Here is a 26,368-nt window from a genome sequence, read left to right as displayed (position 1 = left end):
AGGGATCCATTTTAGGTCTAGGTGACATTTAACATCAGGAGCTGAGATTTAGACATCCTCCTACAGGATTGTGTATGTTCTGGCCAGGTAATTGTGCCTTGCACAGTTCCTCGTGCTGTTAATGTGAAATTTGTGTATCATCAGACAGAAGCCAAGTATACTCCATTAAAAGTACTACCCAGCACATACACCATGTGATGTAACTCTTCAGCTGGCCTCGAGTCCTCGAGTTTGTTAACTGATGTTAAAAAAGGGGCAGACTTATCACTAACAAACAAGGAATTGGGGAGAAGGAAATAACTGGGTAATGAAAGAGAGGTATGACACACTGCCACAAACACTAGACTTGTTCTTCCCTTGAAACAGAGCCTGTCATCACTGGTCAACTCCTGTGAAGTCTGCCTGCAGAACACCAAGTATGAAGGATGGCAAACCTCCTAATCGTTATCTGGTGGCTGAAGTAATAGTGTCCATGGCTTCCAGAACATGCATGTCCCTCTGTGCTAACTCTAGTAGGATTTTGAACTGCTGCCTTAGATTATATACCTAATGCCTGCACAAGTAGGAAGGATCTCTGACAGCAACTAGAACACAGTCAGCTCAGCCAAGCTCTCCGCCGGGTATCATGACATGAAACAGAAGTCTGCAGTGGGGTCAGTGTACACAGGCTCTCAAGAAGCCCAAGTTTTTGGTAGAAAGTCCAGGAATATTATCAGTCCTACAGCTGACGCAAAGGGTACATCTCTCTGCTAGAATCTCAATAGCTGGGCTGTTCAAGGTGAGCAGCTGCTTATAATCAAAGAGTAAGACTGCTTTTCAAGATTTCCCTTAGGCTTAAAGCACTACAACTACAGACCTCTCGAACAGTGCATGGAAAGCAAGCTCAGCAGTCTCTTGATCCTCTGTAGCGAACACCAGAGGTCAAGAAATTCCATCTCAAATTGATCGAAGTCTGAAAAGAAGCTGAATGAACTCATACCTATTCCTTTATTTCTTCTCATTGAGAAGGGAGTGGTGCTGTACAGATAGCAAGGCACAGCAAATGGTTCTTCAGTTTCAGCTTTCCATCCTTACAAATCCAAGCTCTGAAGTCGCAGAAAATCAAACAACTCTGGAACAATTGTTTCAGCCACACAACAGGCATTCCCAGTGTGAGAGTGAGTGGATGGAACATTACACCAGAAAATGGGTTTTGAAGGGGCTGCTGATACAGGGTATGAAGATAGACTTAGAATCAAGGAGACTACTAAAAGGATACCAGATGAGCAATGAACTAAGCATGCTAGGTTGTCACTGCACTGTCAAACCGTGATCATGAAACTGTGGTCATGTCTAATCTGGGCAAAGAAGAGATGAAAACTGGTGAAAGCAACCTGTCACACTGTCAAGCACTGAGAGGGAGACTGTGTCCCCAAGGCTACTCTGAAGGCAAAAATTTAACTTTTGCTTGAAAGAGAGCCTGTTTATACCTGTTTTGTGAGTGTAAAGGTTAATTAGAAACTCAAAAACAGATCACAGCTGTATTTTAAGATTTCAAGTGAGGTTAATGACAACTCATCACATCCAGTCCTTCAAAAAACAGAGAGGGAGAAAGAGATTGAGTGTTAAATTGCATCCATGCCTAGCTACTGCATACACAGTTCTCTCTTGTATTTACTGCAGTACAGAAGTTTAACATAAAAGACTGTTCTATTAGAGATCAGCTATTTCTGTAAACAATTTTCATTTATTGTATTACAGAACTTTACTAGCTGAAAGTGTTTGAGAAGCATTTAGACATTTGCTAATTCAAACAGTTTACATATTAGATTAGACAATGCAGCAAGAAAGAGATTAGAAATAGGGAAGCAATGGAGGAGAGGATAAAAAGATGCTGCAATTCACTGGTACCTAATATATTACACAAGATATTTTTTTCCTTATTTTTAAAAGAGTAAGTTAACTAATGTAACTGGCTGCTTTCTTCCAGATTTCCTCAAGATATCTTTCTGGGGAAGAATTAATACATTAAGTTCAGCTGCAAGTTGGTCAAAAGAAGTTTTAAAAAACAAAGGCCACAGTATCACAGGAAAAAAAAATGCTTTTGGAGGACAGAAAAATGAGCAGCAAGAAAAAAGGAAATTATCTGAAAGATGTACAGGAAGAAAGACAAAGATCTGAAAGCAACAAAATCCCCAGTCTATCATGTGCTAAGAACTATATTTTATAAACTATTTAAACTACTATTAGGTAAGAAAAAACATTAGTTTTGCCATTAATTATGGGAAGTGTCTAGCATAATCTAACAGAGAAAAAAAACCTTATTCCTACAAATACCCAAGCACAACCACAGAAACAAACCCAAATAATAAAGATGCTTTTCTTGGAATTGTCCTTAATTCTGCAATGTAAGATCCTGCAAGGTGCCAGTTCTAAAAGCCTGACTAATAATTAAAATAATTTATACCTCTGAAGTTTGAGAAGATCCTTTCATTCTCCATTTCAAGAAAAACACCTGTGCCAGGTAGAACTTACTGCAATAGCCTACTGTGCTGGTTTTGGCTGGGATAGAGTTAATTTTCTTCACAGTAGCTAGTATGGGGCTACATTTTGGATTTGTGCTGAAAACAGTGTTGATAACACAGGGATGTTTTCATTACTGCTGAGCAGGGCTTACACAGAGCCAAGAAGGCCTTTTCTGCTCCTCACCCCATCCCACCGCTGAGCAGGCTGGGGGGGCACAAGAAGTTGGGAGGGGACACAGCCAGGACAGCTGACCCCAACTGACCACAGGGATATTCCGGACCATACAACATCATGCTCAGCATATAAAGTTGGGGGAAGAAGGAGGAAAGGGGGGACGTTTGGAGCAATGGCATTTGTCTTCCCAAGTAACCGTTAGGTGTGATGGAGCCCTGCTTTCCTGGAGATGGCTGAAAACCTGCCTGCTGATGGGAAGTGGTGAATGAATTCCTTGTTTCGCTTTGCTTGCACACGCAGCTTTTGCTTTACCTATTATAAACTGTCTTTATCTCAACTCATGAGTGTTCTCACTTTTACTCTTCCAATTCTCTCCCCTATCCCGCCAGGAGGGGGTGGGTGAGCACCCATGTGGTGCTTCATTGCCAGCTGGTGTTAAACCACAACACCTACTCAGGACATAAATATTTCTTGGGGATTCCTCCCTTGCACTTACTTTAAAACGAATGAGAGCAAGTTAGATCCATTATAGAAGACTATCTTCAACCCCAAGGTCACCTTATTGTACTTACTCCCTGAGGGTAAAAACCTCCCATTAGTTAAACTAACCAAATGCTGAACACCAACTCCATATGTGGAAAGTATTAAGTTTTGACACTAAAGTAGCCAATGGAAAAAAAAGAAATTAATGTCATTAAGGAGCTGGAAGAAGTTCACAACCAATGCTGAATTTCACCGAGTTCCAAACAAACAAGTGCAGTTCCCACTTTGAAGATGTGAAGACACAACACAAAGGTGGAGGAGAGGAGTTTTAAGTAAATGGATTGGCTTACAGGACAATCCTATACATACCCTTTTTAGCAGCTACTGTTTTACTTGAAATTTTCTCTGTTTGTTTTGGGGCAAAAGATGATGAGAAAACAGGAGCAGAATCCTCTTCATCGCTGTCCAATTTTGGTGTATCTACAATCACAGAGTATGTTTAGAATAAGATTCGTTCACTGCATATTTCAAATCATCAATGTTAATTACAGTTAAAATTAATCTCAGAAAAGTGCTTCTGATACTACAGCTAGGCTATGGATGTACTGTGACTTTCTTATCCATGATACAAGCTTTGCTCCTCTAAGGATCAGAACCTCCTTCCCCTTTCCCCTTTATAAACCTGGACATCCTTCTTCTGTAACTACTGTGTGAAGTTTGTGTATACAACAAACTCCCTAATATATTCCATAACAGGTGCTATAAGATTAAATAGATAAGTGAAAACAAGCTTACCATCATCTGTCTTCTGAGAGTAAGATGGAAAAGAGAAGATGTTCCCAAAATCTTGATTTTTCTTGTCTTGAGACATTTTTCTACTTGCAAACAGGAAAAAGAAATTATATGAGTTGCATTAACTACACACTGAAGTATGCAGACATTATGATATCCATATGAGATTAAATTCCTGGTTTAGCACATTTATAGCATTCATAGCATTTTTGTATATGCTTGCAGCAGTCAAACCCCTAAAATCTCCGTTCAGTCATGAACTTCAGGCATTTAAAATTAACAGAACTACATTTTTTTCAACAGTTCTGTATACCAGACTGGCACAAGATGGAAAATGGAGAATCTTACAAAATGCAGTTTAACAGATGATATTGCTTACAGTGTACCATAATTTGGTAAGTCAAGTTTACCTCTGCATCAGTCAATTGCAAGGCTGAGATAACATATGCTTTAATTCCCCCACAAAATGCATGAATTTTATTTTACATGGTACATGTAGAATAATAACAGGTTGATATTTCTCAGTTTTGTTCAGATTTCTGCATTCAAAAAAAATATTAGTGAAGAAATACTGCTGAGTTACAGTACTTACTCTGGAGATGGCTTTGATTTGGCTGGGGAGAAGTCATATTCATCTTTTTCTAAACTGTCTGAGGGAACAAACTCATCCTCTCTGTCATTTGTAACTGGAGAGGCTTTTACTTTGAGCTCATCCAAATCATTATTATTGTTGGTATCATCATCATCATCGGCATCATCCTCTTCTTCTGAGAAGTCAAAAGTATACTTGGGCCTCTCAGCTGAAAAAAAAAAAAAAAAGAAAAAAAATCACACATATACACATTTCAAAATAGTTGTTTATGTTAATACATAAATAAATCGAAGTGTAAGTCACTAAAGAATCCCTGCCTCAGAGTATACAAGACAAAAGACTGGGGGAAAAGAAACTTGTTTGAGCCTAGAAGAATAAAGGGACATAATTTAAAGTGTTACCAAACATCTAACACCACTTGTGGCTTGCTCATACCTTCAGCTAATGGCATTATGGAGACATCACTGTGTAAGTATGTATGAGGAATGAGAATCCTTCACTTACAACTGAAGTTTTCTTGAATCTATCATTTGAACATTCTTCCTAAACAAGTGCTTGAAAAATTGATCAACAATTTTCCAGGAAAAAAAAAAAAAAAAAAAAATCTGTGTTTTTCTTAAACTATCAAATATTTATATATTTTCCAAGCTTTCAGTCTCTGATATTTTTGCTTTTCATGGACTGTTCAGAATTTTTTTGATAAATTTTTACTAGCTGTTTGGGCTTTTGGGCCTTTTTGGACAGTATAATTGCATTAGAGTAATTTCTTAATTTGTAACGGTATTATCTTGTCTATTTCTTGTATAATTCACTAGTTTTGTGAGTAATTTCTATTCTAGTGTTTAGAATACGGGAAAAGATTTCTGGACCAAGTTACAAAATCTTTCCTATTAACTCTTAAGTTCCTGGTCTTGACATTAAAGAGTTTTTTCACTAACCACACAGTGAAGAAAATGTAATGCAAGCTATCTGTAGGAGATAAAGTCCTAAAGAAAGGCTATGGTCAAAGGAAAATGTAGGTTTGCAGTTGAAACTTTCAGTCACAATGCACAATTCACAAAAGCTTGGGTACCTGCAGCTCTCCTAAGCAGTGAGTCTCTTGGAATAATCACAGGCTCATTCTCTTCTAAATCACTTTCAGACTTAGATTCATCATCTGACCACGGGTTTCGTTTCTTGACTTTTTTTGCACTGGATTTTGTAGATGATGGTGTTCTTCTTACCCTAGTACCTGCCACAAGTTAAAGCATTTACTACAGTCAGGGCAAAAAATATTTTCATATTTTCTGATCGTTTATGATGCATAAATTTAGCATAGATTTTTTTGTCTTAAAAAGTTCTCCTTTAAATGTTGTAAATTTTCTTCTCCTTCCTGAAGAAAAATTTAACATGATGAAATGATTTTGCACAGAACCTGACCTGCTGCTCCCAAACAAATTTGGTTTATAACTGAAAAACATAAAAGCCTCTAATTTGAAGTTTTAGCTCCTCTGCAGTCAAACTTCTATTTTTTAAAGGTTGCGGGGGTTTTCCAGGAAAAGAACAAGCAGTTTTCCATCATGCAGGGAACATGATCAGGAACAGCTATTGGAGAAATTCAATTAACGTGGGAAGCAGAGAATACCCTATCAGGGGGTAACAATGCGGTCAGTCAATTGCAGGGCAAGCTCAGGTCAAGCTGGGCTAATTGGCTCTGGCTGAACACCGGCTAGGGTAGATTTGAGCTGCATGTAGACAACTCAGTCATAACTGTACTCAGTTAATCTCTTAAGGTTGGATAATCCCCTGAATAATTAAAACCAGATCTTATCTCAGAAGAAGTATTTGCGTAACCATTTTTTCTTTTTTTTTCTTCTAAAACCTCATACTTAACACTTCTCCTTTGTCTTTAGCTTTCTTTTTTGCTACTGCCCCCCCTCCCCATTACTAAGTATTTCTCAAACTAATAATAAATCTCTACTAACAGAGGAAAAAGGAAAGTTAATATAGACATTGATTAGTCTACCAAGTCATAACATGCATAACTTTTAAAAAGTCAGAATGACTGAATATGTCAATAGGAAAATATATTTAATCAAGTTTTACAATCTATACCGTTACTCAGACTGAAGGCGAGTGCCATGTCCTTCGACAGACAGCATGCAAACTAGAAATTTCAGTTTGCACAGAATTAGTCTAATTACGTAAAAATAATCTGTTTTTCTACTCACAAATTCAAAGATTTAGACACCCCCCCAAAAAAATCAAAGGTAGAAAATGTAAGATCCACCACCCCCAGAAAAGCAGCTTACATTAACAGAAATTTCAGCAGAGTACTTTCAAGTGTTTCCACACATCTCTTCAGGGAAGAAAACCAGATGAAACAGTGATTATTGTGGTATATTTCCCTTCTCACTATGTGTTAAAAATATATTTAATGCCCAATTAGTATACACAATTAAGGTTAACTATGACTGTGTAAGGATCTTACCAGGTTCCTTCTTCTCTCTCTTAGGTTTAGGGGTTTTAGTTGCTGTGGCTGATGTATTCATTGAGTCATCCCCACCACCCTCAGCTGGCACACCACCAAATTCTTCATCAAATTCCATTTTTATTGCTAGAGAATCAGTTTCACCCTAAAAATATAAAAAAGTTGGGCAAAATAAAGTAAATTACACCTTTATATTTCAAGATAGAACTGGAATAGTTCTGTGGAAGATAATAAATGAAAGTAGACTAGTATACTGACATTCGTTGAACAGTCTTGGAAAGAAGAAATCTCAGTAAAACCACCTGAACAGTAAGTAGTCACAAGAGGCTTGCAAATGTAAAAGAAATCCAGTATTAACTTCTTCATGCATTAGGTCAGCAAAACAGTATAAACACAGCATTAATGAGGTCTAGTGGTTTGGATTTATGCTACCAGAGTAGAGAAATATAGCAGTTAAATAATAAATAATCTAACTACAACAATAGTTTTGATTTACCTTTTTCTTTTTCAGCAATTTCCTACTGGCATCAGCTTTCATGGCAGATGTAATCTGTGGAACTATTCTTCTGCCAAATGGTGATGGCATGGTCTCTTCCAACTGAAGTTTCTTCATCTTGGGTTTACCAACTTTGCCTTTTATTGGTTTGCCAACCATGCCAGCCAAAACATCTTCTCTTTCCTGGGCTTCTACTTTCTAATGAACAAGGACGGGTGGGGTGGGAGAAACACATTCTTTTTTAATGAGGACAAAGTAGAATATGGTGATTATTTAAGATTCATCTCTCTTTAACATGGAGCATAAGACTTCCCTTAATTTTCACTTGAATTGTAACACACTTTCCAGTAATGGAAAACCAACCACTTAATCTTGGTAAATTCTTCATTATCCTGTACAGTTAAAAACTACACTTTTATTCAAGATTAAATAAATACAAACTTTTGGACACTGCTAGACTGAAAATCTTTCTTTTATCAATTTTCCCTTTCTCATATATGTGGCTGGGTACTGATGTATCTCTTCACTATTTCAGTGTTTAATTTAAGCAGCTAGTTTCTAGAGTCATTTTTAAGGCACATTTTCGAGTCCTTTAATCAGCTTTTTTCACAGTACGAACATATAGCTGAAGTACAGACTTCTGAACAGAACACTTCCAATTGCAGCTGTACCACAAATACACGCAGAAATAAAACAAACATCTTATTTGTGTCATCCTGTGTCACTTCAAAAGATTACATCAGCCCTTTTCAGGCAGTATTAAAAGCTGAGGCTCAGCAAGTTATCCACCAATAGGACTTCACCTTTTTCCAGAGTTACTGATAAGGCAAAGAAAGGGCCCCTCATATAGTACTTATGGTCTTCACACTTCGTTCCTACACATGCAGCTTTGCATTTGACAATACTTATTGCCTCACAACCAATTAGATCATGTAGAATTGCTATAATTATTACTATTACCAGTTACTACTCCCAGTTTTTTCTATCACTTGAAAACAAGTTTTTTCCTGGTAATTTTTCTTTTATCATCACTGACTTGGAAAAAACATTAAATTGTATAGAAGCGAGAGACAATGCTTGAGGAACACAACTAAGAACACAAATACCCAATATTGATTTCCCACTTATCATTATATTTGGAGGTCTATCTGCTTTTAATCCAAAATGCAGTATTTTATTGTTATTTTTTGCTTAAATTTTAATACTTGTAATTGATTAATGCTTTTAATTAAGTTAATTTAAATGTAATATTTTCAGAAAGATATGTAAAATAAAACATACTTCAAGCTCTTCGACAAAGGCTGCTAAATCTTCTTTCCAGAGATCTGAAGAAGATTTCCTTTTAAGGTCATTTAGTTCTCTCTCCTAAAATATGAAAGTAGTATGTAGAACATAAGTTACTAAGTTACAACTAAAGTAAATACTATTGAAACTGAACATTCACAATTAGACACATCAGTAATTACTATATCATTTCAGAACAAGTCTTCCATGGGGTACCAACCTTTGAATCTCTCTGCTTAATTAACTCTTCTACTTTCTCTTTCGTGAGTGACCACAGAGACATGTTTAAGATATAGTTAAAGTCAGGGCCAGAAGTTGAGCCAGAAGCAGAGGAAGCATCATCATTCGGGTTCTGTGGGTCCTCCTCTTCTGCTGCCTGAAGCATTCACAATTACAAGTATTAATAATCTTAGCTCTATGCATGAACTGTAACGCTGCTCCAAAGCACCATCATAGAGTAGTAAGGTATGCCCTCATAGATTCAGTAACCTTAACGTTTTTCTGGACCTTTCCAAAAGGTCATGTTCTTGTGACCTTCTACAGATGGATTATTTAATAATTTGATTTAAGAAAACAAGTCCAAACCCGATGCTAACCATATGCCTTGTATGCTATTGGCTACAGATACTGGTACCATCCTAGCTATCTCACACGGTTGAGACCTTTGCCCTTGGATATTCGTGTATATCTGTTTCTTTGGAAATGAGCCCAGTCTTTTGGATAAAAACTGCTATCAAAGCCCTGAATGTACAAACTGTGGTTTGAAAGTCAATCAAAATTTCTCACAGTAATAGTTTTGTTATAAAATACAACACACTACATGGAGTTAAAATACAGTAGTAAAAAAAAGCAAAGCAAATTAAATGAGAAATGAAAACAAATTGTGAAAGCAGTGGCAATGGTAGAGAAGGGGTGGCTGACAAATTTGAAGACGCTTTTCAAAGTAGTTTCATCTTCCCATAGTAAAGCATGAAATTAAACTTGTCATGTATCTCTTTTGGAACTATAAAAAAAACCCTATTGGGTTTTAAAAAAGCGGAAATAAATACAGGTCAAGGTCAAATTTACTAAAGTAAGTTCAAAAGTCATAGCTTTATAATATTCATGTTTCATTACAGAAAACTGATGGCCAAGTTTTACATTTTGCAATAGTATGACAAATAAATGATAAGGGGAAAATCAGCTTGTGTGGGGTAACTGATGCAGCATTTTATGTATCAGCTAGTCAGAAATCAAGTTGCCAGTTCTTATTTGGGAACATTAAGAAATTCAATCCTCTGTATTCTCATTTTTCAGACTTGTATTATCTAGTTTTCTTCGAAGAATTATCCATATACAATACCAATATTATGTGACAATATTTTTATACAAGTTCAATGTACTTTTAAAAATGGAAGCCAATAGGAGTAATGAATAATCTTTTAAAAGTGTTGTGTGCTATAAATTTTTAGACTACTAGAAAATAAACATCTGAATAAATTAATATCATTTAGAATATTAACAGCATCAAATATATCCAGCAGAGATTTCAGATTATTACCTTTTCCTGTGCTTCTTTCCAGGCTTTTACTGGATCAGATTCATAACCTCTCTGGACCAACATCTGAATCAAATCTCTTTTCGATCTGTTCTCTACAAGACACACATACAACACCAGGGGTCGGGGAGGGAAAGAAAAAGAAAAAAAAGCAGTGTCATGAAGATACTTGTCTTGCATGCAAGTACATTCTATTATATTTAAATCATTTCCAGATTTCCGCCCACTGTTACTAATTCTAACTTACATTTACTCACCTATAGTAATTTTTCCTTGTATCTTCTCCAAAATGAAACGAGCTTGATTGTTAAGCTTGGTAGATTCTGCACCCAACATTCCCACAAGCCATTCCTTGCGTAAACTATAATAATGTAATCGCAAATCAAAGAACTCCTTCAAGATGTCTTGCACAGTTTCATACTTCTTTAAACATCCCATATGGTCAAATAGCACCTATAAAATACATAATATACTGCTTGACATAGATAGCGTAACTCAAACTTTGTTAGCCTTAGTGTATGAGTTTATTTCTATTGCACATATACATGCACCATACAAAAAGCAGTATTTTGAAGACTGCGAACTCAAACCTTACTGCGGAACTACACAGCACATAGCTGGATAGATTTTATTTTTATTCACAAGTAGATCTAAGATGATATTTATGGTAACACGTTCAAACAGGAAGGCAGCTATATAGAGAAATATGCCTGAATTCAGCTGAATGACTAATTTTATCTGAATATTAAAGCACAAGTTCAAGTGGCACCTAATGATTTACAACTATTTAACATAACAGTTTAAAAGCATCTTTAATAATCTTTTAGTTCAGCTGTGAAATCTTCCACTTTTCAGCTGTGAAAACTGCCATCCTTCAAGTTCAAGCACAAACAAAGTAAGAAATCATTTTTACATCATAGGTGGAATCAATCCTGCCTGACTTCTAACATCTCCAGTTTAGACATTTATAGGTGAACTAGTCACCCTAGGCGCCCTCTATACTCAACTGAAAGAAATAAACCCCTCTGGAGGGCAATTCATCTATCTAAAATACCTATTTGGGAGTTGAGTGAACAATGACTAGCTCGCGTAACTTTTTAAGATACTTATACTTAGGCAGGTTAATTCCTACACATACACAGAAAGCAGCCCTTACTACTTATTTCAGTAGGCAGAAAATGCAGGATTAAGCTGCAGAACATTTTGTAATTGTTAAACATTAACTTGAAGACAGATTCTCATGGTAGTTCATATGGTTGTTTGAACATGCGAGAAATACCATCACCTTCATTTGGTAGATTCGCTTTTCCAGCACAATCTACAAAATGGGTTGAGCAAGGCCTTTTTCCTCCTCCAATTCTATGGTCTTTAATTTATTTTTAAACTATTTTCACATAGCTTTTGATTGATACAATAATAGCAACAGTAATGGTATTTTTGCTTTGTGATAATATCTGAAAGTAGTATCTGCCATAAAAAAAACCCGAAACTTTTTTCAGTCTCTAAAGACAGGTTGTTTGGAAATATTCTGGCAGAAGTTATCTTACAATTCAAATGCCTCTCATAATAGACTGACATGTATATTTACTCGCATTCTTACTCCCATCTTGCTACAAGCAGAATAAACCATATGAGTAATTTACATCACTGTTATGTCTTCAGCAGCCTAAGGATAGTGTTTTCTATACCTTACAACCTAAAATGTGATATATGTTGGTGGAAACACTGGATCATTTAACTCCTATTAGAGGAGTAATAGTCCTGCATAAAGTGCAATTTTAAAAGTGTAACTTGTCTGAAGTTTAAAACTCAAATCTAATTATAATATGTCAGAAAGTTATTTTTATGGTCTACTTTACATTAACCATTTTTGGTTAGCTGCACAGGAAATTTTCAGGTACAGGAAACTAACCACCCTGATCCTGTCTAATTTGGTTTGAAAGATTCATCAGAACTAAAATGGATTTGCTGATCCATATTGATTTAATATTTGTCATCACTACAATTTTCTACTCTTCAAACAATTTCAAATACACTGTTCAATACCAAGTACCAAAGTACACTTCAAAAACATTTGAGTTTACAACAAGCAACAGTAAGGATTCTGATAGCCAAACATGAAAAAGTTACCATAGAATTACAAGTAAGACTTGTTTGAAGCTTAAAGACTTTGTGCAATCCAGCAGCTTCTGCCTGTGCAAGTTTTTCTTCTGTCATCTTCACAACAAATTTCACAGTCGTATCTGTGTGGTATTCCTTGTAGTCAGAAATTAATGCTGGAGTTTTTTCAGTCCCATTCAACATAGGTTCTAGAACCTGTTCCTTGTACACCTATTAAAAATAGGGTAGCAAAAAAACCAGAAACACTTCTTAAAATCCCTAATTCCTTAAACCAACTGAACAACATAAGATTTCAAAGCTTTCTGCATTACATCTGATGCCAGTTATGATTTACAGAACCAGTATAACCTGCAAAATGCAGGCCAAGACTAGCACAAACATAAGAGGCATTTAACGAGGACAGAAAATTGTACTCAAAAGGGGGTTAAATATAATTCAGTGGGAGAAGCAGGCATTCTTTGTAGTATGGACAGTAGATGGCACAAATAGAAAGCCATCTTCTACAAAGGCATATGAAAGAATAAAACCATGTTCCCTTCCATGTATGTATAATCATCAGAAATTGTGTTAAAAGTTCATCTGGATATAGGATTAACTGATTTAGTAAGGAACTTCTCGTTGTTTTTGGTTTTTATGTAAATGTATTTCACTGTTACTTACTTGGGTCCATGTCCTTACAGGAAGCTCTGTAATTTCTACTGTGTTCCTGTCCACCACAAATATTTCACCACTGACTACGTACTGGTTTTGACCAAGTTCTTGAATGGTTCCTTTGAAGTTTTTGTAGTTTGGGAGCTGAAATAGCAAAAACCAGCAAAGTGGTAACAATCTTTATACTAAAACATCAGAAAAAAAATTTGTTTCCCATACATCATATAGCTATCACTTTATCTTGCATTAATCCATCAACCAGCCTTTCATGCCTGTGAAAATCTTACGTCATAGGAAAAATACTACAGAAAAAACAGAATACACACATGCAAGTGACAGGAGCAAGTGTCTTAACATCTACAGAGTAGATATCTGATTAAGAAGATGCAGCTGAACCCAGTGAGGTGGTGGGTTGGTTGGTTGTTTTGTTTGTGGGTTGTTTGTTTTTGGTTGTTTTTTTTTTCTTTTTAAAGAAAACTGCAAGCACAGATAAGAAAGTAGATTAACACCTCAGTCTCACAATAACTTTACAGAAGTGGTGCTACCTCCCCTAACCATTTTTTCATTCTTGTGCTGTTTGGCAAAGATAGTGGAACCCATCCAGTTTAAAAATTAACTAACAGGGTGGGGAATTTTTTTTAACTGAATTGATTCCCTTATCCAGCTTACCATGCAGCCACAAACACATACCAGCATACAGAAAGGAGCTAGATGGAGGCAGAACTGCCTCTTTCAACCACAGTGAAGCTTCAATTGACTGTGAGACTACACAGAAGGCCTAGGAGTCCTAAAGGAAGGGTAATGGATTGCATTAATTAAAAAAAAAGTATTCATTGTTCCCAAGAATTTGCAAAAGGAAATTCATTATGTCATGAAAATTGATACTGCACACTCAGTGAACTGTGATCTAAATAGAGAAGAAAAGATGTTTCTGCTTCTATAACTTGGTAAACACAGCAAAGTAGCAATATCCATTAGTTGTAAAGGTTACATTATCAGTATTTCATCTGTTGGTTACAGATATTCTGGGTTCACCCAGGTATTCTTCCTGTCCAAATTTTTTCAAATATACACCACTTCCAAGACTTCTTATAAAATTTTAAATAAAGGAACAGAAGCTAGATGCAGTTCAGAAGCTGCTGATTTTCTTGAGCAGTGACAATATCTTCTATGCTTACAGATATATAAGAGAGTACAATTCAGACAAGATGGAGGAAATGTTAAGTTTGGCTGAAGATAAGTGGTAGTACCTTCAAAAAGGAAAGAATGGTACAACTTTTTACACTATTGCCATGTCATAACTACCCTGTAAGACTTGCAACTGTGAAGGCTTACAGTCAGCAGATTGAAGAAAGAGTCCTCTGAAATAATTGGAAAAATACAAATTGCAATGTTTTTGCTCCAAGATGAACTTCCCCAGCCTCATCCCAACAGTCAAGTAAAGCTCCTACACAAAATTACTGGGACAATTCAACTCAGATATTCCAATAATCAAGCATTTCTAGAGTGATACAAACTCATTTTCTAAGTACAAAATAAGGTTTGTTTAGCAAACATATAAAATACCAGTATATACTATTATTTTTACCATTGGGTGGGGATCTAAGCCATCCAGCATTCGTCTGACATTGTTTACAATCTCTCTGGTATCATAGTTTGGAAGTTTGCAGGCCCATCCGGTACCAATTCCTTCAGCTCCATTTACTAAAACCATAGGAATGATGGGAATATACCATTCAGGCTCTACACGTTGGTTGTCGTCATAAAGGAATTTAAGCAAATTGTCATCCACTGATGGAAAAAGCAGCCTTGCTAAAGGGCTTTAGAAAAGAAAAAGAAGAAAACTGTTTAACTGAAGTCCTGTAAGTAAAGTACACAATGCTTTAACAGTGCATGGGTCCAGATATGATCTACTTGTAGAGTTTTCTCATGTCTTCCTTTGTCTTTGCCATTCTGAAGCTGAAAATACAATGTACGTACCTCCTGAGAAAAGGAAGATCTTCCCAAAGGAAGAGTACATTCATAACAGATGATGTTTGTTTCCTTCACAGTAACGCATGTACATGATATGCTAGTAATTGATGACATTTAACATCTACGAAATATTCTTTGAAGCATTCAGAACACAGTTCAGTGTGACAGTAGGTCACCCAGCAATAAAGCAAGGTAGCATGCAAATAGTTGCAAAGCTTTGTTACTTAATTGTAGGCCTAGCAGTCCCTGAAAATTACTACAGAGGTTTTACTGGTGACTCCTTTTGCTCATCTAGAACATTGTCCTGGGTGAATACAGTTTGCAGCACCTAATGCAAAACGGAAAATGCACAAACCTAGGTTCCTACAGAAGGAACATATATGAGAAAGTGAATAAAACCTGATACTTATGTAAAAAGCTAACAATTAGAGGAACAGAAGAAACTACAAGGAATTCTAGGCAAAATATCAAACTGAAATTAGGAAATGAAAGAAGCAACATAACTTATAAAATACTATAATTTACATTAAGGAACACATTTTAACACTCTGCATGACAAACTGAATTTCAAGGTATTAGCTGTGAAAAATCAGCATCATTAAATTAGGTCTTCATTATTAATTATGTTTGTGTATTCTAGCTTGATATGAAGAAACTCATCCAGAAGGAAAAGAATCCATCTCAACTTTCAAGTCTATGCTGAGTTGCAGGATGTACCACCAGGTAGCAAGACATTTTTCTATTGTGAAACTGAATAGATTTCCCACTGAAAAGGGAAACTGAAAGGTACTTCTGCAAGAAATCACAATTTAAGATCAGTAACTAATCTGAGTGATCTACATTTCCAGTCTTCAGCCTTATGATTCAAAGTTTAATTGCTTAAAAGCTACAATTCTCACAGCACTTCTATGCATGGAAAATCATGCACAAAATCCATGTGCAAAAACACACTTACAGATGTAAAGCAGAATTCGAGCTTCTCTCAAAATATTCCAATCCTCCCCCATTCCTCTCCCACAAAAAAACCCTGTACTGTTGTGAAAGGTTTAGTTTCATAACAAGGCTTTTTAAAAAAGCATGCGTTTAGCTTTACATTTGTGTTTACCTTAACATCGTGAAAATATAGCGAGGGCTGGCAGCATCCTTTCCACCATGAAGCCTGGTACCAAACTGACCAATAGGTTGTAGCAGATTAACATTGTTACTTCCAACAAAGTTCTGAGCCAAGTTGACTATAGTCATCATTAATGCTTGCTACAAGAAAATATATATTCATAGTAAGACGAAGAGATAGTCTTTCTTAATCAGCCAATAAAATATATTTTTAATGCCCCAAAATTGTGTGACTAACCTGAATTCAAGTTCAAAAAAGTAGTCTCCCTGAGAAAGGAATGTTGTAACCCTATTACAAGAGCTGCTGGCAAAACGTAATGCTTCCTCTTCCACAGCCACATTGCCTCCCTGATTTAAGTGTCCTTAAATTCTATGCTTATGAAAACCCCTGGGCTTCTCCATTTTTAATAAAGCACTTCTCTAGAGGAATGAAAGGGGCACAAACTGACTGTGCTTACTACTGCACAAGCTACTACTCATTGCTTTTAAAGGGAGAGAAGGAGGGATGGAGAGAGACTTAATATGGCAACTCCTGCTAATATTTCAGATAAATATAAACAAAACAGGAGCTAGAAGCAATCTTTGTTCCAACACTGTATCAGCTTTTTGAGGAACAGTATCTCCTCTTCTTACCTTAAAACACTATATTTCTCGTTTAAGACAAAAATTGTACTAGTACATAGTTCCTGTATTCCTATGATTTGAGAATCTAGAAGTTACCTAGGTAATTAGTTATCTACTATTTTGCCACAACCCACAAACTATTTGGGATACCACTGAGCTCAAAGACTTGGAAAGAATGGAAATATGCTGTCTTATTAAGCTACATATTATTTGGTTCATTTTCTTTACAAGTAAATCTGTGATTAGTAGACTTACAGTCAATAGGTTTGCCATTTCAATGCAGTAAACATTCACCTAGTATTTTATACAGGCTAAAAATCCTCACAACTTTGCCATTCTTCATACTCACCTCCCCATGGTGATAAGCTGACATTTCAGCAACAGAACCAGCCAGCTGAGCAACCTTTACTTCACGTTTATCATTTCTCTTAAAGCAAGTGAATAAAACTTTGCGTTGCCCTGGTTTTAAACCTATTAAGAAGAATATCCCATTTTCAACACATACACAAGCATATGTTTTTAAGTAATAAACTTGTTTTGCCTTATCATCATTTCTAATCTCTCAAAAGAAGCCTAAACATTAAATGGAAACAAATTCACACTGTGATATTAACAAAATAACAAATATCTCAGTTCTTCTAAAGTAACAAAAAAAATTTTACCAAACTGAAAAAGTTACCAGAAAAGTGGAAACAATAACCCTTTCAGCCAGTCATTACTATGCAGCATACAACACATTAATCTAATAAACAGCAACTTTATCCTAAATGTGCAGTTTCCACAAGTCGAGTTGTTTCTTTCCACTCTACTCAGCAAAATCTTTTTCCTAAGAATATCAACACAAATTCAGCAGTGACAACTGTGACTGTAGCTTACATGTATTTTAAAGTACTCTGAAATTTTACTTTTTGTGTGCAATTCTCAAAGAATCATTAAAATTCAACAAAAGATATGTTATTTGTCTCCCTTTTAGATCTCAAAGTTTTAAGAAACAAGACAGTCTCTTTGATCTTCTGATTTATTTTTATTGTTTAGGCACACTAAGTATAACATCTGTGTGGAAGGGATTGCATAATTTTTTGTGCATGTCAACTAGAACTGATAACCATGTCTAGATCATGCTTGTTGATCTATTCAGTGTTTTAATTCACATACATTTCTGAAGTGCACTAAAACATTGCTATGTGCTACCATTACTAACCTGGGTCAAACATAAGAGCAAAAATTGAAAAAAGATACTGACTCCAATCTCCATTTCATTTAAATATGCAACATCCAACTTTCTTTACAGTGGGCCTGCATCATGTTTTGCTACCAAAGATCTATTGAATGTAACAGACTTAGAGGATTTCCTTTACACAGGAAAATCACCAAGGAGTAAGAGTGGTAAATAGTAACTGTTAAGAGACAGTCAAAATGTTCTTCCTCTTCATTTTTTCTGAGATTTGCCACTGGACTAACCTGTTCTATATCACCTGATGATACTGAAGAACATTGCTAGAGTACTACCTGCTGAACAGTTCACATATCCATGTCCAGAATGCAGAATTACAGCCAAAGTTGGCAGAAACACTGATAGCAATTATATATATATAAAAAGTATGTAAAATATTATGTGTATAATAATGTAAATAATATATATGTATATACTATATATGTATAGTGTTATACATAATATTATATATGTAACACTGATAGCAATTATATAAAATATGTATTATAATATGTATATGTACATTATATTACATACACACACATGCATGCAAATATATAAATAAATATATTCCCTTCTCATTTTCTTATGCTTCTGTAGACATAGTCTTGGAGAACTTTAATTCAAATGAACAGTTATCTACTGCAAGTTCATTCTTTAAGTTTCAGCAAAATTATTCTGCTGTTTCTGAGAAAGCAGTCAACGCAGAGTATGTTACAAGGAACAATGACCTCTTGAAACATATAGCTCTATGGTGAATCTTCCTCCAGAGCAGTAAACTATGAAGTGCTTGCATAGAGACTACCAGTTAATCCAAGTACCCAGCTATAGGAGGAAGTAAGTCTGGAGAAGCTGAAACAGAGACTGACATTCTTCGATTCCCTAGAGATGTTTCTGCATTCCTAACCCAGCCTCATTCTGCAGCAGAGCAGGAGATCCATCCTACCAGGAAGCTACTACCTCTATCCACCTGTGACCTATCCCACTTTCTCATCTAAAATATAAAAAGCTCTTGCTGCATGAATATTTTGGTATGGGTCTGTAGCGTGAAGAAGGCTAACCATCCCCACTATAAAAAACATACTGGGAAGTAGAGATAAATGCACTTTATTGTATTCCCCTATGAAACCTCAAGGCCTTTTTTCTATATCTTAGTAAGCATATGCGTACTGACAATAATATAGGCAGAAATTCCTCCTCATGCTGCCTAAAGACAGTTTTACAAATGAAGCTGTAGCATAGTAAGCTGTTTCTTTTAATGTTCATGCTATTGCAAGGGGAGAGGTAGCAAACCTGATTGACAGAACTCTAGCAAGATTACAGGAAAAGTCAGAACCACTAAAACACTGCCTGTGGTATAAGACTGAAGGGAGAAAACATTTGCACCTTCATCTGCACTCAGCTGCCGACTTGAATTTTAATTATTATCAACACTTAAAAGACTTGTTTTCTCTGACGGTTTGACTAGAAACAAAATACTTGTATGGTCTAGGGAATAGGTCTGGTTAAGTGAAAAGGCTTTACAGCAACAGCTTAAACTTCCTCACAGAAGAAACATGGCAATTCCTTAGCATATGAATGATAACAAAAATATAAAAGTTCTTGTATTCTTTACTTGAATGCATTGATTTCCAATACAAATCACAGACTTAAAAACCAACAAAGAGGAATGTTCCAACAAATCATAACGAATTATCAGCTTACCATCAACAAGGGAAGGAATAGATCTCTCGTTGTCTGAATTTGAGAAAAGGATCAACTCCTTGTTAATGAAGTCATTGTAAGTCAAATGTTTTGTTGCTGTACCATATAAAAATTGCTGAAAAAAACCCACATACATTATTCATTCAATACAGAAACTAGATTACATTTAAATCTCATCCACTGGATTTACTATTATTATTATTTAGGACTCACCTCAGGAAGGCCATGTAGCCGACGCTGTCGCCTGTCCTCCATGAAGTTTGTTAACCATTCTTTTCGATCATCAATCTTCTTCTTACTGAAGGCCTGAAAAATTCCAAGTACACTAAATTATCAGCATATATATGTTACTTTAGTCAGAATTTTAAGTGTACTGCACTATCTGATCAAGTATTCAATAATACTTATATGGACAAGATAATCCATAAAACTAATGCTTACATCTAAACAGCAATACAAGCACATGACCTTTCGGGCACTGTTGCACAAGGTTTTTTGAACTGACAGATCTTTCACTGATCATAATTTAAATGTATATTACTTTCCCAACATCTGTACACATTTAGACAAATCTTACCATTCTTATTCCTCTCTTCACATCAGAGTTGTCCTTTGATACACAAGTTTAAAGGTGTTGGGATCTTTCCCCAACTAACTTTAAGGTTGGGTTCATCATTTAGACTGAACTATAACCAGCTGTCAACAAGAAATTTAACTGAAGGTATTAGAAAAAATACCCCACTCTTCTTGTCTTCTCCATGCCCTGTTTACTCTGTCAGCCATAGAATGCCAATAATTTGTAGCAGTTCCTGAGTGGTTGGCCCTAGTCCTCTTAAGAAAATTGACAACTTGACAAAATTGACACTTCATGAAAAGACTAAGCCAGAGTTTAGGGCAGCTGACTGAGGGCCTTAGTCTTCACCATGACAAGGCATCACTTTAAAGCAACCACTTATCAGTACAAAAAGACACAGGAATGTTCTGAAAGACTTTGTCCTGTTACAGAAATAGAGTTCCCCTCCACTGAGTTTCTTCTCCAGAAGACTAAGAGAAGAATACATAAAAACTGAATATGTGGTTTAAGCAAAATTTCAACTACTTTGGGAAAATTTTGTGAGTTGTTAAAGTACCGCCTTTTCTCCTCCAGAAATAACATATAGAGACTCCATCATGTCCTGATTTCAACGACTCTCCTGCATAAGATGACAGTCATCAGTGCCATCTTTTTTAAAGGACTCTAACTGGAGCACTCCAAAGAGCTCAGTGAGTAGTCTTCATTTCCCTGGAGACCATGGTATTACATAATAAGTCGTAAACTTTAGTAACTTACTCTCTGAGAAAGGGACTAAGTGATATCACCTTGATTTGCATCAGACTTCCTTTGTAAACAAAACTCAATAATTCACAATGTCAGACATCTGAAGGCTTAAGATTAGGCTTTTGTAAAAACATGACTAAATTCTTACAATTTTATTCTGGCTCCTTTCAGTATATCTATACTTTTTCTAGATCACTGAAGCAACCAATGACCAAGAGCTGGATCAGCATAAAAATTATTTTAATAGAATAGAAAGTTTGATTAAAAGTTATTCTCGAATATGTATTCTTGAATAGAATTAAAAGGGGTTTTTCTTTCTCCACTTAAACCTGTTATTCTAAGACTTCATTTGCTAGCAAAAGAGTTCTTCAGAATGCTGAAGAATTTTCTATGTGAAATAATTTTTGTTTTCCTAGATTACAGCTATCATGAGGCCTGGTAGGACCCATAATCTTACACCACCTATGCCCAGAGATAAACTTAGGGCTGGGATTATAGCTATCAGCAGAGAAAATGTAGGTAGGTAGGAGTATAAGTGAAGCTTATGTTAACAGCTTCAGTACTAGTCAGTAGTTGTTCCCGGTATAACAGATGACTAGCTTCATCCCAAATTGACAGACTATGATTTTAGACAATAGTGAGGATCACCCGTAACAGGTTATATGGCCTCTAATATCAGACTATATAGAATCATAGAATCATTTAGGTTGGAAAAGACCTTTAAAATCATTGAGTCCAACCATCAACCATGCCCACTAAACCATGTCCTTAAGTGCCTTGTCTACGTGCTTTTTGAATACCTGCAGGGATGGTGACTCAACCACTTCCCTGGGCAGCCTGTTCCAATGCCTGACAACCCTCTCGGTAAAGAAATTTTTCCTAATACCCAATCCAAACCTCCCTTGCCACAACTTGAGGCTGTTTCCTCTCATCCTATCTCCAGACACCTGACAGAAGAGACTGACATCCACCTCACTACAACCTCCTTTCAGGTAGTTGTGGAGAGTGATAAGGTCTCCCCTCAGCCTCCTTTTCTCCAGACTAAACAACCCCACTTCCCTCAACCAGTCCTCATAAGACTTGTGCTCCAGGCCCCTCACCAACTTCGTTGCCCTTCTCTAGACACACTTCAGCACCTCAATGTCTTCTCTGTAGTGAGGGGCCCAAAACTGAACACAATACTCAAGGTGCAGCCTCACCAGTGCCGAATACAAGGGTACAATCACTTCCCTGCTCCTGCTGGCCACACTATTTCTGATGCAGGCCAGGATGCTGTTGGCCTTCTTGGCCACCTGGGCACACTGCTGGCTCATATTCAGTCGGCTGTCAACAAGCACCCCCAGCTCTTTTTCCACCAGGCAGCTTTCCAGCTGCTCTTGCCCAAGCCTGTAGCACTGCATGGGGTTGCTGTGACCCAAGTGCAGGACCTGGCACTTGGCCTTGTTGAACCTCATACAGTTGGCCTCTGCCCATCCATCCAACCTGTCCAGATCCCTCTGCAGAGCCTTCCTACCCTCAAGCAGATCAACCCTGCCTCCCAACTTGGTGTCATCCGCAAACTGACTGAGGGTGCACTCGATCCCCTGGTCCAGATCATTAATAAAGATATTAAACAGAACTGGCCCCAGTACTGAGCCCTGGGGAACACCACTTGTGACCCACCACCAACTGGATTTAACTCCATTCACCACAACCCTCTGGGCTCATCCATCCAGGCAGTTTTTTACCCAGCAAAGAGTACACTTGTCTAAGCCATGAACCACCAGCTTCTCAAGGAGTATGCCATGAGAGACTGTCAAAGGCCTTACTAAAGTCCAGGCAGACAACATCCACAGCCTTTCTCTCATCCACTAGGCTGGTCACCTGGTCATAGAAGGAGATCAGGTTGGTCAAGCAGAACCTGCCTTTCATGAACCCATGCTGGCTGAGCATGATCCCCTGGTTGTCCTGCACATGCCAGGAAGTCTATTTGCAGAAATAGAGCTCAGAATTTTAATCAGGGAGTTCAGGGTCTCTGCACCAATTGGTTTAATGTATACGTAAATATACAGACTCCTTTTCTGTCTACATGAACACACTTCTCTGGGATGGAGAACCACATACATGGATTATATTTAAGTGCATCTTGGGCAGAAGTAAAATGAGTGGTAGAAATAACTTCTGAGACACCAGGCTGGTTTTCTTCAACAGAACAGCTACCTACTATACCTTTCTGTTAGTAAAACCACAACATTTTACTAGATCCACAGTATAAGGAAAAAGCTGTTATATAACAAAAAAGTTGTCTTGTCCAAGATGGGTATTTTCCTATTTTTATTTTTTCTCTCCTACCCCTTTTTCTCTCTAATATCACCTACAATTAAAATAGCAAATTGAAGTAGATAAAAGGTGAAGCATTTCTTGAGAAAACAGCTTTCTAGACACTACATACCTTGTATTTCAAAAAGAACTTGTGGAAGGACAAGTACTTTCCTGCACACAACTGTCTAAAAGATTTCAAATTCAAATATGTAGAACACATGCATGAATACACGTATGCCACACTGATACACCCTCAATGAATAAATAATATTTGTCTGATCTTATTTGCTCAGAAGCAAAATTCAGATCCCTAAGTAGATATGAAACATCATTTGGTTGCGCTCTATTGCCTTACTCAGAATACTCTTGCATGTTGTCTTTAAAAGCAAGTCTGAATGTAATGTTTCTTGATATCCACACCACACAAAATTGGTCAAAGCTACTAAGCAGAAGGTAGAGCTGATTTTGTACTGTGGATAAAGCTCTTATTCCAAAATTCAAAATCTTTTCCAAAAGCTTCTTCCTCTCCCAAAAGTATTTTTTTCAGTTCCTCTCCCCCTTCCCCCGCTCCCCGAAAACCCAAGCAACCAACCACAAAAAAAAAAACCAAAAACAAACCACAACCCACAACCCCACACAAAACAAACAAAACATGCCAAAACTGTTAGGACTTCCTCACATGCTGTTTTCAACAAACAATGGAAACTAAACCATATCATATAGAAGCACTTTTTATAAGTTCTTACCAGTGTAATGGCAGCATCATCTTCCGGACCAGCATATCGAAATAAGATTCGATGTCTTTCCATGTCAGCAAAATATTCTTTTGCTTCTTTAGCAGTGCTAGTACCCAAACCTGTACAATAAAAAGAAATAGTTACTTCACATTCAAAAGTTTTATTATTTTACCCCTTTTATTTTACTTGGAATATTATAAAATCATTACAGAAGATGCTATCATGAAAACATCTAAAAATAAAACTTCATAGCATCCATTTATTATGTATTTTTAGATCCATGAGGTTCACTTATTTGTTTTTAAACAAACCTTTGTAGTATTTTATCTTCCATGCTTTATGATTCTCCATATGCTTCTTCCACTCATCAAATTCAGGAATACTATAGAATGAAAGTTCTTGCTTATTTTTGCTTGCCTTTAAAAAACAAAAAACACTTATCAACTTTTCTGTTGCACTGTAAGTAATACATAAAATCTCATTAATAGAACCCATACCTTTACAATAGGAGTGATGAATTCCTCAAGAAAACCATGTTTCAACAGTGATGGCCAATTGTGATGAATAAAATTGATCAACAAGCCTTTTATGTGAGATCCATCCTGATCCTGAATCAAAACATGCAAACATGAGGCAATCTTATAAAATGTCAGATCCCCCAAAACCACCAAAAAACCCACTCACTGGCCTGGATACATCAAAACAATGTCTGTTGACAGAAAACATAGAAGGGAACAGTTAGTTTTAATTTGGATTCCAAACTGGACCTGGGTATAAAATAGCCACCTGCGAATGGCACTATCCCTGGGCTAATAATAATCTCTTCCAAGCCAAGTGCACAGTTGCAGCTCAAACATTTCTTTGGCATGTTTTCTCTGAGAGCTAGACAGCTCTCCCAGACACGATGGAGCCAAATCTTTGTGGAAGAAAGCCAAGCCTGGCCCACAGTTCTCACTGGTGTTAAGATGCCTGATAGTTCAGCCTCTCCGGGAAAAAAATAAAAAAGCTTCACCAATATGCAAAGCATAGGATTCCTAGACTTCTAAAATCTGAACAATAGACACACACTTCATGAGATTATCCAAAAATAATTGCCTGCATTCTTGTCTCTCCCTGACTTTCTAGCAATATTACCTCATCCGCTGTGAGAGACTGAAAGAGTTAACGTCTTATTTGTGGTGGGGCAAGTTCTGCCTACCCTGCACAGCAAGGAACCACAGGTGAAGAGAAGCGGACCAGCACAGATCAGAAACAGGACAGGGAGGGGGGAGGGCATGCAGGAGGGTGCACAGCTCCATGTTCTGATATGCTGTTCTGATATGCTGAGCAGGGCAGCGAACCATACATGGCAAAAGATCATGTCTGCAGGGAAGGGGAAGTTACTCCCCAAACGACCCCCAAGCCCACTGACCCATTTCCCAAAGGTTCTGAAAGCACAAACCATGCATGACACCTAATTAGCCTAATGAGTTTGAGTGCCCACCCGAAGGAGGGGCAACGATGATAAAAGAACACACGAACTGAAGCCCCACACGCATGCACCCACTGGAACTGGACCTCTCAGCTGACTGAACCAATGCTGGACCAAGGACCGGTGAAATCTTTCTCCTCTCTCTCCCTCTCCCTCTCTCCCTCCGCCCCCCCCAGCTTTTTTTCCGTAATCCCTACACCTTATCCCTTTAGACATAAACCGCTGACCAAGTCTGTGACTAGGAGTGGATCCAGCCGCCACTAAGCTCCTCTCTGAGAAGGAGTCTAGAAAGCAAGGGGGTCTGCTCTGAACCTCGAGACTCAATGGGAGGGCTCTCCTTATTGTCTTCCCTGAACTGATCCCCAGATAAGGAAGGCCTGTAGTATATGTTTGGTAATGTACGGTTAGCACGTTACACAGTTTACTGAGGTAGTTTCATGCCAATTTTTGTTGTGAGTATACCAATTTTTGTGGTGAGCATGCCAATTCTTGTTGTGAGTGAATAAAAGTTGAGTTTTGTGAGTTAAAGGATCCCTTGTGTCATTTCACTTTAATTCTGACCTGGGAATCAGCAAACCTGAGCTGTCGTCCTGAGAAATTGGGACATGACATCTACTGTTCTCTTCTGTCCTTACTTTTAACATATTTTTGAGTTATCAAAACCATTCCCATTTATACGTGTTTTTATTATTAATTTGGCATCTGCTACTGTGCAGCAAAATTCAATTGTTCATTTGGAGTAACCAAAACAACACATAAATTATTCCCATAAAGGAACCTTACACATTAGGGACTCCCTCTGAATATA

General features: G+C 37.0%; 1 protein-coding gene across 2 annotated transcripts in view; it reads right to left on the bottom strand.

The window, feature by feature from the left end:
- The window catches only part of TOP2B (DNA topoisomerase II beta), a 70,874-nt gene that overhangs the window by 3,365 nt on the left and 41,141 nt on the right, over positions 1 to 26,368 (bottom strand). Inside the window, exons 14-33 of one of the 2 annotated variants that reach the window (XM_069771293.1) lie at positions 24,587 to 24,697; positions 24,401 to 24,506; positions 24,099 to 24,208; positions 19,947 to 20,039; positions 19,734 to 19,848; positions 17,166 to 17,287; positions 16,185 to 16,333; positions 14,694 to 14,925; positions 13,115 to 13,249; positions 12,464 to 12,664; positions 10,591 to 10,786; positions 10,337 to 10,428; positions 9,017 to 9,172; positions 8,794 to 8,877; positions 7,513 to 7,710; positions 7,017 to 7,161; positions 5,619 to 5,777; positions 4,547 to 4,754; positions 3,958 to 4,040; positions 3,532 to 3,642 (exon numbers count right to left, since the gene is read on the bottom strand). In XM_069771293.1, the coding sequence (XP_069627394.1) occupies positions 3,532 to 3,642; positions 3,958 to 4,040; positions 4,547 to 4,754; positions 5,619 to 5,777; positions 7,017 to 7,161; positions 7,513 to 7,710; positions 8,794 to 8,877; positions 9,017 to 9,172; positions 10,337 to 10,428; positions 10,591 to 10,786; positions 12,464 to 12,664; positions 13,115 to 13,249; positions 14,694 to 14,925; positions 16,185 to 16,333; positions 17,166 to 17,287; positions 19,734 to 19,848; positions 19,947 to 20,039; positions 24,099 to 24,208; positions 24,401 to 24,506; positions 24,587 to 24,697 (2,806 nt within the window). The remainder of the gene's footprint in view (positions 1 to 3,531; positions 3,643 to 3,957; positions 4,041 to 4,546; positions 4,755 to 5,618; positions 5,778 to 7,016; positions 7,162 to 7,512; positions 7,711 to 8,793; positions 8,878 to 9,016; positions 9,173 to 10,336; positions 10,429 to 10,590; positions 10,787 to 12,463; positions 12,665 to 13,114; positions 13,250 to 14,693; positions 14,926 to 16,184; positions 16,334 to 17,165; positions 17,288 to 19,733; positions 19,849 to 19,946; positions 20,040 to 24,098; positions 24,209 to 24,400; positions 24,507 to 24,586; positions 24,698 to 26,368) is intronic. The other variant, XM_069771303.1, reaches the window with a different exon arrangement.

This window comes from Haliaeetus albicilla, chromosome 2 (genome assembly GCF_947461875.1).
Source record: "Haliaeetus albicilla chromosome 2, bHalAlb1.1, whole genome shotgun sequence".
NCBI classification, from domain to species: domain Eukaryota; kingdom Metazoa; phylum Chordata; class Aves; order Accipitriformes; family Accipitridae; genus Haliaeetus; species Haliaeetus albicilla.
This window is presented reverse-complemented; position numbering and strand designations above follow the sequence as displayed.